The 16059-nt window shown below is 43.0% G+C and overlaps 1 protein-coding gene across 3 annotated transcripts in view; it reads right to left on the reverse strand.

Annotated features, from left to right (window-relative positions):
* Positions 1-604: 604 nt before the first annotated feature.
* efl1 (elongation factor like GTPase 1) overlaps positions 605-16059 on the reverse strand; it is a 77487-nt gene continuing 62032 nt past the window's right edge. For 2 of the 3 annotated variants that reach the window (XM_070901979.1, XM_070901968.1), the window contains 6 exons: positions 9925-10058; positions 9567-9683; positions 8257-8461; positions 7147-7676; positions 4554-4738; positions 605-993 (listed from right to left, as the gene is read on the reverse strand). In XM_070901979.1, coding sequence (XP_070758080.1) covers positions 805-993; positions 4554-4738; positions 7147-7676; positions 8257-8461; positions 9567-9683; positions 9925-10058 — 1360 coding nt within the window. In that variant the 3' untranslated portion in view covers positions 605-804. Of the gene's footprint in view, positions 994-4553; positions 4739-7146; positions 7677-8256; positions 8462-9566; positions 9694-9924; positions 10059-16059 lie in introns of all 3 variants that reach the window. The other variant, XM_070901989.1, reaches the window with a different exon arrangement.

Raw genomic sequence — 16059 nt, forward strand, 5'->3', positions numbered from 1 at the left:
AACGTACTCTATGGAGACATGGAGTTGGTTGTATACTGGCCAGAGGAAAATAACCTCAAAAACATCATGACTTATTTCTTGTAAAAAAGGATTTAATTCTCACGACTATTTCTAACTTTATTCTCAAAATGTCTTTTCACTGAAATGTATTCTAACACGATTATCTTACGGTCCTTGAAGATATGAAAATGCCATCTAATATCGCAATAAGTACCGCAACATACCTTGATTATGATGGCGATGTCATGCAAGAGTCAATCTACAAAGCACTGACGAATAACGTCCATATCCAAATTCCAACACATTTGTTTGTCATTTACCATTGAATGGGGCCATTTGATTGGATTGATTTGAATAGGCCCATAATAGACACTCCTCGTCCATCGCTACCTTTATTGTCACATTCTGCGTACTGAGCAGAAAGGAGGGAGGGAGGTGTTAAGAGTATCTCTTTTTGTTTCCTTGGTGTGTGTGTTTATCCATATTGGACACTATCCGTTGTATTCTCTTGCCTTGATATTCTTGAATGAAAATGTAGACTGCATTCTCAATAAATAATCTTTAATAAAGCAAGAAAAAAGAAAAAGAAAAAAGATAACAGACTTTGTGATACATACTTTATTCTTAATATTATGCATCATTCACTCCAATGAATCAAGTATCTCAAATATGTCTATGACATTCAAGTCATTGCTGACTTTAAAATGTCTGCTGGACACGACACCCGTCCCTCAGAGCACAGTCCACGGTGTACAGTATGTGTCTCACAGACCTGACTGGAGGTCTTCTGTGTGTTTTTCGTCTCTACTTGTTCTTACTGAGCGTTCTCTGTTTCTCTGCGTGCTCCACTATCTTCTCGTCCACGTAGAGGCCTTTGCGGCGCCGGACGGCGTTCATGTATTTGAGGGCCTGGTTGGCAGAGTCGGCTTTCTCCCCGAAGTGCAGGTATTCTTCCTCGGTGGTGGGAACCCAGTATGGGTCGCTGCTGATCACCTGGGACACAGAGAGGAGACGACTGATAGAAATCTGATGGGAAGTGATTGTGTAAAACGATTTACATTCATTCCCTGGAGACTTACCCTAACCCCATAAGGAAGGCGAGTCCCCACAGTGTGAGTGTGTAGTCAAGGTAATGTCCCCGAAAGTGATGGAAACACGACTGTGTGTGTGTGTGTGTGTGTGTGTGTATAGGTGAGGTCCAGACAAATGCTCTCAATGCTGCAAACTGATGCATGACATATATATACACACACACACACACACACACACACACACACACACACACACACACTCACACACATTAAGAACAATCACAGCGGCAGTAGAGACAGCAGGGTCCTGCACCTGGTTCTGGTTACACCGGGACAGATGGCAGCGAGCGAGCCACGACAACAAGCGGATTACGGGAGACAACGCATACCACCCGTGAGCGGCATATGCTGGAGCACAATGGGGGGGGTGTGGTGGGGGGGTGATGGGGCATCCTGCAACAGTTGAGCGCTTGACCGACCGACTGGCAAACTGACTGAGTAAATAGTGTATTATAATGTATATGTGCTGTGGCAGTAATCATGAGTCAGAAGGGGGAGGGGGGGCTCAAAATGTCTGTTACTATGAAGGCTCATTGTTGACCTTGCGAACAGTTTGACAAAATTAAGCAAACAAAAGAACTGTTCCTGAGCTGCCCCAAGCATGTCTTACTGACTCACACATATCTGTGATAAGCTAAAACACGAAAAATATCAACCATGCCGATATGTTGCTCAGTCTCTACGCGTTAGCAGGCCTACAAAATCCAACAATCCACAGTAAGCATTACACACACACACACACACACACACACACACACACACACACACACACACACACTGTCAGTACTGTCAGACAGATGCTTTGGCTGATCAATACAAGACTTATTCACACAATTCTTCAGTCTGCGGCTGAACAAAAGCTCCATTCTGATGGAAATCTAATGTAAACGTCCCCCCAGGAGCCACTGACCCTCCAGATACACGACAATACAGCGCTCAGAATCTGCGCTCCTCTGCCTCTGCGCTCATTCATATGTTAATCCAATATCCTGGCCATATCAAATCGCTGTCGGGAGGAATGTTGACATCAGCACTAAGCAGCAGGTGAGTCCTCAAGCTGAGAGGGCTGGGGTGGGTGGGGGGGGGGGGTTCAAGAAGAAGAAGTCTTTGTGAGGAAGCGTCTGCACATAAATGAAGTCAGACAACTTCCAATGAGCCAAAGACAATGGCGGTGGGAGGGGGCGCTGTGTGTGTGTGTGTGTTGCGAGGTGCTGCGAGATGGCGAGGGTTAAAATGATGACAAGACGGACGAGCTACGTGTGGTTTTACCAGTATCATGTGTTTTACACAGAGAACCTTGGAGCTGATATGCTTGCATAGTTGTATTGTTACAGTGACATTGCACACACAGCCCCCCCCTCAACTGGCATCCCGCGTGTGTAAACACGTAGCTAGCTTAACGCTGAGAAAACAGCTCTGAAAATGTCCGTGTTAAAATGGGTTAAAAACAAAAAACAGAGGATCAGGAAGACACTTTAGCAACTGACGAGGGTTCCTATTGAGATAACAATGAAGTGAGTTGTATTACCAAGATATGCATACAAATGTAAATGTATCCAAGACACATGCGATGATCATGTCATGCAGCTGCTGAATCAGGGTACTGGCACCTTTTTTGGTCCAATTCAGGCACAGGGGATGGGGCCAGAGTAGGGCTGTCAGCGGAGCTGGCGATGTTTCTGGTTTTGGTGAGGGATCTGGGACCAGTGATGATTTTGTCATATTTTAGTTTGAGGAGGTTGGCTTGCATCCATGATTTAATTGTGGTGAGGCAGCCGGTCAGGGCGGAGTGAGTAGCAGTGACAATGATTTAGTGGAGACGTAGAGCAGGACATCATCGGCGTAGCAGTGGAAGTGGAGACCACGACAACGGATGATGTTACCAAAGGGTGAGCATGTAGAGGATTAGCACCCAAAGAGACACGGCACATACTGACTGGGACAGCGAACGGAGGAGTTTCCCCCACACAGAGCGCGAGGTAACAGCGATCAGGTCAAGACAAGCAGGGAGGTGGAGGATGGCGAGGCTTAAAATATTCTCCGTCCACAGTCGGAGGTTTCAAACAAGCCCTCTTTCTCACACATACAAAGGCTGCATTGACGGGACTCCACGACTGCAGACGGCTACTCTGTGTCATGTTTAAAGAATACTCTGCAGTTTAGTTTCAACTTTACTTCTGCTGTGTCTGGATTACACTCCCTGCAGTAACGCCGCACAATTAAAATGAATGAAATTAAACTGATATTACATTTGCTAAATGTCGTCGTAAAGGAAAGCTCCCTAATGTTGCTGTAGCACCCAGGAGTGGAAGTCTTTACACTACAATGCTTGAGATAACACATTCAGCTCACAGTGGAAATATTGTGACACGTGGCTGCGCAACAGTGGAGAATCACCTCTCTCTTTACAGACGACTTGACCCATTACCCCAGCTGACATTGTACATATGGCCCCCAAGACGTTGAGACGTATGTGTGTGTGTGTGTGTGTATGTGTGTGTGTGTGTTTGTGTGTGTGTGTGTGTGCGCATGCTGTGGCTCGAGCCAGCCAAGCGGCAGGTATAACGGTCTAACGCACATGTTGTCTATCGCAGCTTTGATCCCAACTCCCCCGAGGGAACCATCTCATTAACCAGACGGCCTCGCTGACCTACAACTCCACATAATGAGCTCCAGTCTCACTCCAGCTGTGTGTGTGTGTGTGTGTGTGTGTGTGTGTGTGTATATGTGTAATGGCTTCAGAAAGTATTGCTTTTCGCACAGTTTGTTGCCTTTAAGACTTTAATTTAAATATATTTGAAATATATATATATATTTTTTGTTTTGTTGCTATAGTCCAAAAAGCCATTTTCACTTGCAAACAAATACAGCCCATTTGTCCACTACTGCCGTGAGAGCACGTTTGTATAAACTGGACGAAAAGTCGACAAGTTGTAGATGTTTACATTCAGGTGCCAATTTATTAGGAACCCCTAGCTAAAACGTATGCGGTCTAATACAGCAGGGCTGCAATAAACCCCACCTTCACGAAGGTCATGATAAGGTTATTTTAGAGAGATTCAATGGACGCAAGGCTCATGCAAGTTTTGCTTTTTTTTTATTTTTTTATTTTTAAATCAAGCAAAAACGCCATTAACCATTTATCTTGTTCATCATTCCTTATTATTTTTGACATGCTCGTTTATTGTAGGTTTGCAACGTCAGCTGGGAGAAAATGATTTGTTATCGAGTTGCCTAATAACGTTTGTTATTCGCGTTTGTGTTCACCTTTTCTCTTAAGAAAATTTTCGTTTTTCATTTTCGTTTTGAAAAGGCAAAATCTAAAGTCATCTTTGTATGACACATCTATTTGCCGAGTAAGATTTGGGATTCGCTTCCGTCTGTTCAACGATAAAGATGATCCTGAGGAACTGCACTTACTTGATAATCATAAACGCACAGTATATGATATATAATAGTCACCTCCCAGTGGCTGAAGACCAGCTGCGGACTGGCCAATCCGCTGGTCCTCTTGCGAATCTCATCCGAAAATCCAAAGCTCTCAGCGACGGGCAGAACGGCCTTGATGATGAACATGTCTGTCCCTTCCTTCATGTCTTCATGGAGGACGCGACCCTCTCGCTTTCCCAGTACACCATATACTCGGCCTGGTCCAGGAAGAGACACAGGGTCAGGACACATTACACACATGAATAACACATGAGTCCCCGGAAGACTGTCATATCGATATTTGGGAGTAACATAAACAAACCCCAATCTTGACCAAGACAAATACTAAGCAAGCCTGGGAACCAGACGAATCTGCGAGCTCGTTTCATTCGCTCTGGCAGATGAGTCTGCCCCCCCACCTCTGTCAGACAGATTTCCAGCCGGCCTGACAGACATGAGGAACTTAAATCTAGACGTTTATAGCTAAATGGACCATTTGACAATGGATTTTCCACTGAACCAAACTAATGGCATAAATCTATACAGCTCAGTAAAGTGGCTAATCTAATTGAACAGCGGTTATCAGCATCATCAGAGGTATCGGTGCTTCTCAAACAGCCAGTCAGGAGACTTTTGGGAGATTTTTCAGTTAACGCCTCACTTACTCGGCCTGAGAAGTTGTCCTTGGAAACTGTTTGGTAAAGGCAGTTGACTGGATGAACCATCGGTCTATCGTGGTCTATCACGGGCTAACTTCAACCAATCAGAGCAACCATTCTGAAGGCTTTTCTTAAGTCAGTCGGGAGAAGATGATGCTACAATAGGATTCTGACAGGTCTGGACCAATGGTCCGAAGCGTAGAACTTGAAGCCTTGCAAGATGGATTCTATTGCGATCTCGCGAATCCAGCTGCCTTTCAAGGTAAACCTGGACCACCGAGTGAAACTTTACTCTTTCCTGTGACTGGGGGTTGATGCTATAGATCAATAAGAGTGATTATGAAAGGGATTAAATAGGGATCACATCAACTTTTACTTGGAATAAAAATGATCCTCGAATAAGGAAAGAATATCTGGAAAGACAAAGGGGGGAGGGTGGTCTGTCTTCACCCAGTTATTTGTATTACTATTGGGCGGCCAACATCCTCAAACGGATCCCATTTTGGACAGGTGTATTTATTACCTTTCCACATATGTGTAATATATGTGTCATTGATCCTAACCCATTGACTGCATTGTTTGGTGTAGTCCCGCAGGAGACACCAATAACAACGTATCAGGCCGAGGCTATAGCATTCTCTACCTTACCTGCTCGATGTCTGATACTCCTTAGTTTGAAGAAAGCTAAGGAGCCATCTCACAAGCGCTGGGTGGAGGAGGTAATGTCCCATCTCAAACTCAGCTCGAATACGCTGCCCCCGGGCTCCACCCAGAAGTATTATAACGTCGGGCAACTGTTTCTGTCCTATTTTGAGTTCCTTTTCATTAATACAATGTAGCTAACCTACCCATGTAGCTAAAATATAAGATAAGATAAGATAATACTTAATTAATCCCTCAGTGGGGACATTTGCATTGTTCCAGCAGCGTACAGGAGAGTGCAATAACAAGAGACATAAGTCGAAAATCAAGATATAATAAATAAAAACAATGAGGCCGTTAAAGCTACAAGAACTAAAAAAACAACTATAATTTACAAATTTACAAAGTTCACAGAACGAAAGAAATAAAGGTAAAGGGATTATACTGTGTTGCACGTAGAGAGATGTAGATATTGCACCATTTATTATACAATCAGACTATATTATATTGCATGAGAGTGGATTGTCCATTGTTGGGTGTGTGTGGTCTACTGGGAGCAGTGAACAAAATATACATATACATATATATATATGTATGTGTGTGAATATATGTATATATTATATTTTATTATTACTGTTATTTTATTTATTTATTTATCAATTTTTTCTTTCTTTCTTTTCTTTATTTAGTTAGTAAGTGATAGGTGCCATTTATTAAGAAACTGTATGGAAGTACCATTTCACTTACGGATTGTCATGCCTAGCAATAATCTGTTCTTATGTTTTTAAGTAGATCTTATTTTTGGAGTATATATGGGAAAATCAATACAGATATTTGAATAATAATAAGAAGAGTGGTCATGAACAATATTAAATGGTTTCAGGCATTTCCCTGGTGCTTCCCAACAATCTCTCAGCTGCTGAACAGCGAGTTAAGTTAATTTCACTGGCTAATGTTAAAAGTTTCTGTCCTCTTGGTGGTCATTCATTCATGCATTGTTCCGCCGTATTCATTGCTTCATTCATCGTTGCATTTTGGTGCCATTTAGTAAATTATCAATACAACAACAGCAATGTCCATAAACAGTGTCCCCCGTTCCTCTGCATAATCCACAGACCTCACTCTGAAGTTTGCGAGGGAACCCCGTATAAAAAACATTTGTGTGTCCTGTTGATGATTCAGAGTAACAATGACAGTGGAAAAGACATGTTGCTGTTGAATTTTTTTTCATTCTCTTCCACTCTACATGGATAGATACCACTAGAGGGAAGAGGGAACATTTTTTTTCTCTCATGGGCAACGGTTTGTCGACAATGCTCTCTTACCCAGCACCTCAGCGGTGGCCATGATCTCGCAGGTATACATGGCAGCCATGAGTCTCTGCGGCTGAGCCTGGAAGGCGTGACGGCAGGCCTCCTTCATGGAAGCGATCAGCTGGCCGGAGACCGGCCCGTAGCAGTCCGCCGATGCAGCCTCTGGCCTGCGCCTGGCCTGACTCGGCCCTGCTGCCGTTCCCTCCGCCTGTGCAGATGCCTCACTGCTTCCTTCCACTTTGCTGTCTGCCAAAGCCTCATGGGATATGGAGTCATCCTCCGAGGATTCTTGATGTTGTGGCAGGGCTGAAGACTGGATGTCCCACCTCTCCACTGAGAAGCAAACTCCCATCAGGGGCTCCTCACACATGGGCCCCGACAGAGCTGCTAGCTGGAAGCCACTGACGATGCTGTTGTCAAAGTCTCGCAGGACAGCAGCCTGAGCTTCGGCCTCGCCAGCTTTGTCTCCCCTGCCTAGACACTGCCACACCGACGGCCGCTGGTAGCCCTCCACACTGTTGAGCAGAATGTTGGGGCCATACCTGAAAACAACAACATTAACATGGTGAATAACAGTTTACAAGGTAATAATAACCCAGATATGCAGTACAGCCTAATTCTGAAGGATTTTCTTAGGTGCTTAAACGCTTTAAAGTGGCAAGAAATATTATATTTATACATTTGCGTAAACTGTAAACACAAAAATGGCATATCATCACCTCTTAATGGCCAGTATGAAGGGGAAGGATGATTACAGCAAGCATAAACAGTTTCAAATGGACATCTGACTATTGTTTTAAAGCACACATGAGAAAGTCTGAATCTATCCTTTAACCTGAATTTATCAAGACAACAGGTAAACAAGGAACAGGTGTTGGGTTTACATTAACAACAAAGCCTTCGAACTAAAATAGAATTAAATACATTTATAAAAACAGAGCAAATTCGGAATAAAGGCCTGCTTCAAATAAAGGCCTGGTTCCTGGTTCTGCAGTTGAGGTACATAATAAGGCCAAACTTCCTCTAGGAAAGGTCAGGCTACCCTGTTGTCTGCTCTTCTTATGATCAACAGAAGGTTACGTTCCATGTGAACTCTATGTGTCACCACAATCAGTGCCAGACCTGCGAGGCCCAAAGGCCCAGATACGCTCCACAGCAGTCCTCCACTTCCTCCCCTGCAGCAGGCTCTCCAGCCGGGCCTTGAGTCCAGCGATGGCCTCCAGGGTCCTAAGGCTAATGTCCAGACTCTTCCCCTCCCTCAGGGACAGGTTTATCTGCTCTAGAGTCCGAATCAGCTCTGTGCTACTCTCCAACAGACAGGTCACTTCTGACAGGAAAAACAACATTACAGACATGGTTTCATGGAACAGTCAACAGCCGAATTGTTTGCCACGGCATGCTTTGGCTGTGCTTGTGGTACCGAACTGAGACCCAAATAAGGAACAGACTATATTCTGCTTGGCCCGATGAAGCCTATACGATGTAGAACGTTAGTTATGTACTGTAACTCCAGATTCTATGAGTAGCCCTATCTATCAGCCCTCTGAGCTCTGGTTCCTTAAATATCTGGAGAAAAAGTTGTTTTAGGGAGCCGATTGTTTCGGTCTCAGTCGAAGGCCGAGGTTCTTCATAGATCTAGCCTTTTATTTTTGCTCTCCAGATGCGCACCAGATTGATGCATTTAACTTTTCTTACAGGGCAGCATGCCTTTTTCCAAGTTTGCTCCCCCATTTGGGCATAACCAGGCGCCCATGGTCCCAAGGTATACAGCACTCCCCTATTTGCTAGAATAAAACCGCTGAATGTCACTGGTCATTGATTGGTTTCATTCAGAAACATGAACAAAATGTGTAATGGGCGGTACAATGCAGTTGTGATCTTTATGCTGACATGCATTGCATGTTTGTTTCAGTAGAAAGAGAGCATTTCACTTTTTTCTTTTCATAACTTTAAATATAACTTTAACCTCTGCTTCTACTTCAACTCAGCACAATCTGTGCATGTTGGACACAAGACCTTAAATATTTACAGAAATAATTGTTCCACGTTATTTGTACCTTTCCTCTGAATCCTTAAGGACTCAGTATGCTTCAAACAAAGGGCTTGCAATTGTTGTAACTTTCAGAAAAAGACAATCAGACAATGATGCCCATTTCATGCGGTGAGGTGTGTGTAGGTGTGAAAGTAGGCAAGGTTTGAACCTCCTTGTCTCTTCATGTAAACAACTGAGCACAAAATCACGAATGAATAAGACTGTCTGAAAATGTGCATCATCATTCTCATTGGTACAATTCATCGTGCATTGCCCCTCTCTATGACATGTCATTCGGACTAATTATGAACACCTTTCGACCTGGATGACATCACGTCCACCCTAGTTTGTTTGAAGCATACTGAGACCTTTACCTGCTCGGTGTGTGTCCAGGTCTTACCCTGTGGCAGGGGGATCGCCCGGACGCTGACGGTGGCCAATCGGTTGGGAGTGGTAAGGGTGACCAGACCACTAGGGTCCACATGCAGGGTCTCAGACGAACGACCCTGAGAGGCCTCTTCTTTCACCTGGCAACACATAAATGCACACGACATGCTGCAGGCTGTGTTTATGAGTTTATCGGTAAGTCCACAAATCGGTTCCTTGCTCCACAGCTTCTTCTAACAGCCAAATTCTTCAAATTATTACACTCTGGTAATGTCAAACAAGTCGCTTCAATACAAACAATACAAAAAAGAAGCTTTCATGAACTGGTTACATGTTGCCGTGGACTACAGTTCAGTAACTGTGGGATTGACTCACCTGGTGAATGATGGCTACTTTCTGCTGCTTGCCCAGCTCTTCGTTCACCATGTCCACTTTTGGAGTGCGTACCACGGTTTCTCTGAATGGAATGATGGGCTTGGACGCACTGATTTCAATTTTTGCAAACCTTTAAAAAGCCGAAAAAGTGAAAGTCCTGTTACTGAAACAAGACTAAGAATCTACAGACATGCTAGCTGTAAATGCTAACGTCAGTGTGAGCGATGCTAATATGGTGATGTTAAGCAGGTAATGTAGAGCTGAAACAATTAAACAAAAGTTAATACACAAAACTCCTAAAACGATATTATTTTGCCACTCTCGTGAAGATTTGATGCTTTTCTTTGTCATATATGATTTTAAAATGAATCTTGGAATGTCATTAGTTTTGGACAAATAGATATTTGAACTGAAGATGAAAAGTCAAGGGATCACCAATTCATCCTGAGGGGAAAACGAATGTTTGTATCAAATTTCATGGCAAGCCATCCAATATTAGACATTTCACACAAAATCACAAATGTATACCTCAAGGTGCCACTAGATCAAATGTCAGGAAATCACACAAACCAGTGCATTCTCTGGGGACCATGAAACACTCAGTGGTAATCAATCCAACAGTTAAGCCACACCACTAGCATCGCTAAAACAGGAAACACAAACCACATCGTACTGCAACCTATACGAAAGCAATTAAAGCAACTATGAAAGGCCATCGAGCAAGCAGGAGAGCAAGTCCGCAAGAAGAAACTGACATGTACAAATGAGAAAATGCTCCTATTTCCCTTTGAGGTACTTGTCTACAGACTACAAACGCTGCTGCTGATGAACTAGAAGACAATGCTGAATCTGAATGGGGATATTTCTGGCAAACATACTTCTAGAATTTAAATCTCAATTATTGTGCTAGTTAGGAGTAAAAAAAACCAAAAAACTGTAACTGTCCACTGCAGAGACACTGCAGACAGAAAGACTAACGGGCCCAACACAAAACCCCCCTTCACACAGGTAATAAAACACCATTTCAGATATATGAGAGAACTGGTTTTTGTATCCCAAATAAAAAAAAAAGACATTAAAGTGCTGAAAGGCATTCAGAGCCAGACTGAATATATTTTGCCTCCCCTGATTCATGTCTCTGCTTTAAATCTATACTGGAGGAATCACGGCTCATAAACAACACTCAGCAAGGTCAGATATAATCCACGTGAGATGCTGTAAATATTAATATGAACAATAACACACTGTAGTGGAGGGCTTCAGATTTCTGCCACTGATACTCTGGTCCTGTGGCCAGCTCAACCCATTCACAGACACAAGTGCACACCGTTTACACATCACTGCATTGGCTGTGTTTGTCTCATGTTAGATTTGCTTCGGTTTGTTTTGTTGGCTTTTGCCCACCCTGAAGCCGGATCAAGCTCCATTTATGTTTCATCCCAAGCTGTCAGCAAAGGTCCAGTCACCTGCAGTGACAAGTCCAGATTTTGGAACCATTAGTAGGGCCCCTTCCAGAGGATCTCAAGCAGCGATCAGGCTCACAGGGAGCTGGCAGATCACAGACGTGGGCAGGAGCCTGAGCATGCAGGGCTTTAAAAGCGAGCAAATACATTTTAGAAGCCAGTTGCAGTCTTTTGCATGTTTCGCCCGCTGACACCAGAATAAAGCTCGTTGCTGTAGTCAAGTCTGGAGGAGGTGACAGCACGGAAGGACAGGAGGTAAGGAATGGCCTGATGGTTGGTTAAATGTCTCAGTTTGGACAAAGCAGGGATGCGCCACTTTAGTCACCTGAGCATCAGAAGACAACTCTTCAGTCAAAAACGTTCTCCTAGGTTACAGGTCCTCTTTATCAACGTTATTAGATGAGGCGCCCAGAGAGGAGACTGTTAATGCTGCTACTGCTGAAGGGCCATGTCACTGATGCCAACACTGTTTTTCAGTCAGGGTGAATTAAAATGGAACATAGGCCTGTGTGGGCAGAGACACACATAATGGCTAAAATATCCGGACCAAGCATCTGAAATACAACTTTCAAAAAACCCCCAAGTGGGAACGCAGTCTGAAGGGCAGGCGGGTGATTTTGAAAGTGCATCAGTGCGTTCCGGGGTCGGCAAAGACATTTCACTGAAGTGGGTTAATGGAGTCAACACCAAGCTCTCTGAAGTCTGTGTCAATGTGCTGCCGAATCTCCACTGTTTTGTGAGAAAAGCAATGAAGAAATTCTTCATATCTCTCTGGGGAGGATTCTACTGGTTGGCTAAGTGGTGGGGTGGGGGTGTGTATGGTTTTAAATAGGATTCTGGAATCTGGGGGGTGCTGGGGTCAGGAGAGAGGAACCTGGAAGAGCACTGCCTCATCTTGGAGAGAAACAAAACCAACAATGAATTGATCCTAGTATGTGTGTATAAAAAGCCTGATATCTTATTCCTACAGTGTTTCCTACAGGTTGAGAATTTACTTGCGGTGGTGGGTGACGCGGCGTGACGGGCGGGTTCGGTAATAAACTATCCCTAGTCCAACTACCCTCATGAATGGATTGATTGAAGATGTGTAACGTGAACATTAACACATTAAATACGACATGGAATTCTTTTTTAGGCATCCACTACTAGAGGTGTAATGGTACACAAAAAGGTTCTGTATAAACCTCGGTTTTGGGGTCACGGTTTGTTGTTTGTTGTTTTCGGTACAGCATGGAAAACAAAACAAAACAAGCAATGTCATTTAATTTGAACAGAGGCTCATTGGCCATAATTCTTATTGTGACAGTTAATGCACGCAAATACTGACATATTGTCAACAACATAAATAAACAACACAAATGTCCATTGTCTGAAACCTATTAAAAACACATCAGTGAAAACAACACTCCTAAATCCACCATCCTGTTGCCAAAAATACCCACTAGAGCACCAAATGTGGATTCCTCCGCCGCTAAAAATAGTACCCAATAAATGTACTATTTCCTCTTGTTTGATTAACATTTGCTGAAAACTACAATGCCCAGCGGTTTTATAAAGTTACTGAGCCTTTAAGAAAACACAAAAAAACCCCAACCACTTAATATTTATATGCCTTTTTTTTTTTAAGATTTACGTCTTCAGTAAGAACCAAAGGGCTTGGGGCTCAGAGCCACAGAGACAAACATTGTTGGTTTTGGTCTTCTCATAGGATTTGTTGCCAACAGCATAAATAATAATATAACAATATCACCAGCCTTCTCCTTTAAATCCAAACACATCGTTGAGAGAATTGTTATTCCCCTAACAGCATTTTAAATCTCAGTTATATCAACTTGTCCCAAAAGAAAATACAAAAAAAAAACAACTAAAAAACTAAATTGTTTAAAGTCAGTGTGACTTGTGGTTTCAGTGTGGTTTAAAAAAAAAAGCATGTTGGCTCTCCACGCGGGATGGAACCTTCACACTGATTAGGCTGTCTGTCTGTATTATAGGCTTTACTGAACAGCACAGATGCTTCTTGGCTGACCCAGGGGTCACTGGGTCATTCCTAAAAAGAGTTCTGTGTTTACATTTGTGTTACCGTGGAGCAGACACAGGGCTGAGACTAATTACTGACAAACAAAGACACAGACAGATACGTGCTCATGTAATGTGGAAAGGAGCAACAGAAAACAGGTAATCCCAGTCACTCACTGTCCCTGCCGCTGATATATTCTCTCTATATATACTCTTATTGGTTCTTTGTTTTATGAATGCACCCGTATTTATAGCTAAACGATCAGCTGGCTAATGGTTACTTTATATAAACCAGCAAAAAAGACATACAGTTAGGCCCAGAAATATTTGGACAGTGACACAATCTTCATGATTTGGGCTCTGCAAGCCACCACATTGGATTTGAAATGAAACAACTAAGATGCAATTGAAGTGCAGACTTTCAGGTTTAATTCAAGGGGTTGAACAAAAATATCCTATGAAACATTTAGGAATTGTAACCATTTTTATACAAAGTCTCCTCATTTCAGGGGCTCAAAAGTAATTGGACAAATTAACATTACCATAAGTAAAATGTCCATTTTTAATACTTTGTTGAGAATCCTTTGCAGGCAATGACTGCCTGAAGTCTGGAACCCATGGACATCACCAAACGCTGGGTTTCCTCCTTTGTGATGCTTTGCCAGGCCTTTACTGCAGCTGTCTTCAGTCATTGCTTGTTTGTGGGTCTTTCTGCCTTAAGTTTTGTCTTGAGCAAGTGAAATGCATGCTCGATCTGGTTGAGATCTGGTGATTGACTCGGCCATTGCAGAATATTCCACTTCTTTGCCTTAAAAAACTCCTGGGTTGCTTTCGCAGTATGTTTTGGGTCATTGTCCATCTGTACTGTGAAGCACCGTCCAATCAACTTTGCTGCATTTGGCTGAATCTGAGCAGAAAGTATATCCCTATACACTTCAGAATTCATCCGGCTGCTTCTGTCTTCTGTCACATCATCAATAAACACTAGTGACCCAGTGCCATTGGAAGCCATGCATGCCCATGCCATCACACTGCCTCCACCATGTTTTACAGAAGATGTGGTGTGCTTTGGATCATGAGCTGTTCCAATTCTTCTCCATACTTTCTTCTTCCCATCATTCTGGTACAGGTTTAGTCTCATCTGTCCAAAGAATGCTGTTCCAGAACTGGGCTGGCTTCTTCAGATATTTTTTGGCAAAGTCTAATCTGGCCTTTCTATTTTTGAGGCTGATTAATGGTTTGCACCTTGTGGTGAACCCTCTGTATTTACTCTCATTAAGTCTTCTCTTTATGGTAGACTTAGATACTGATACACTACTTCCTGGAGAGTGTTCTTCACTTGGGTGGATGTTGTGAAGTGGTTTTTCTTCACCATGGAAAGGATCCTGCGATCATCCACCACCGTTGTCTTCTGTGGACATCCAGGCCTTTTTGAGTTCTCAAGCTCACCAGTGTGTTCTTTTTTTCTCAGAATGTACCAAACTGTTGATTTGGCCACTCCTAACATTTCTGCCATCTCTCTGATGGATTTCTTCTTTTTTTTTCAGCCTAAGGATGGTCTGTTTCACTTCCATTGAGAACTCCTTTGACCTCATGTCGTGGGTTCACAGCAACAGCTTCCAAATGCAAATGCCACACCTGGAATCAACTCCAGACCTTTTAACTGCTTAATTGATGACAGGTTAACGAGGGACGAGCCCATGCAGCCTTCTGAGTCAATTGTCCAATTACTTTTGGCCCCTTGAAAAAGAGGCGGCTACATATTAAAGAGCTGTAATTCCCAAACCCTTCCTCCAATTTGGATGTGAATACTCTCAAATTACAGCTGAGAGTCTGCACTTTAAGCCCATATTGATTATATAACTGTATCCTGAATATGTTTTCGCAAACAGCTAAAATAACAAAACTTGTGTCACTGTCCAAATATTTCTGGGCCTAACTGTATATATCCATATATATACACATATATATCCATATATACACACACATACACATATATATCCATATATACCCGTTTAATACCGGGTTTCAGTACCCATCCCTAATCTACAGAGAATTATCACCAACACCAAGTTCCCCTCAGAGTTTTTTTTGTCTCTTTTAGCTCATTGTTTTGGATTCCCAGCCTCCCTAACTCTGTTCTAGGCCTAATTTCCAGCAGTAGCAGGCAGCTACTTTCAGTTAAAGCTCTGAGGAAGCCACTGTACACTACACGACTCCAAATGAATGCTAATGTTGCTCTACGTCTTCTGGATGTGTAAATAGGTGTGTGTGCTAGAATATGTTCACCACGTTAACGTCATAAGTTGATAATATGTCAAGTGTTTTTACAGCTTTGTTCCGCTGCCTCTGAGTGGCAAAACAATTCAGTCAACACAGCTTTAATATAGGCCAGTGGCTCCCAACCTTTTTCTTAAGAGACCCCTACTCTATCATTGTATATACACTGAACATCCAATCACAAGGGCCCGTCGAAGTAACCAGTACTAGCCAATCACAGCACAGTCGGGTGGGACTGTGGGGGGGGGGGGGTACAGCATCGGTTCTATATAAGTAAAATCCTTCTTCATGTCGGTTCTTCCACCAGTAGTGAACTACATTTCCCAAATAAAGCCAAGTACTGGTTGACTTTGTGTCAACTTTTGAGATCCC

Source organism: Enoplosus armatus, chromosome 1 (assembly GCF_043641665.1).
Source record: "Enoplosus armatus isolate fEnoArm2 chromosome 1, fEnoArm2.hap1, whole genome shotgun sequence".
Lineage (NCBI taxonomy): Eukaryota > Metazoa > Chordata > Actinopteri > Centrarchiformes > Enoplosidae > Enoplosus > Enoplosus armatus.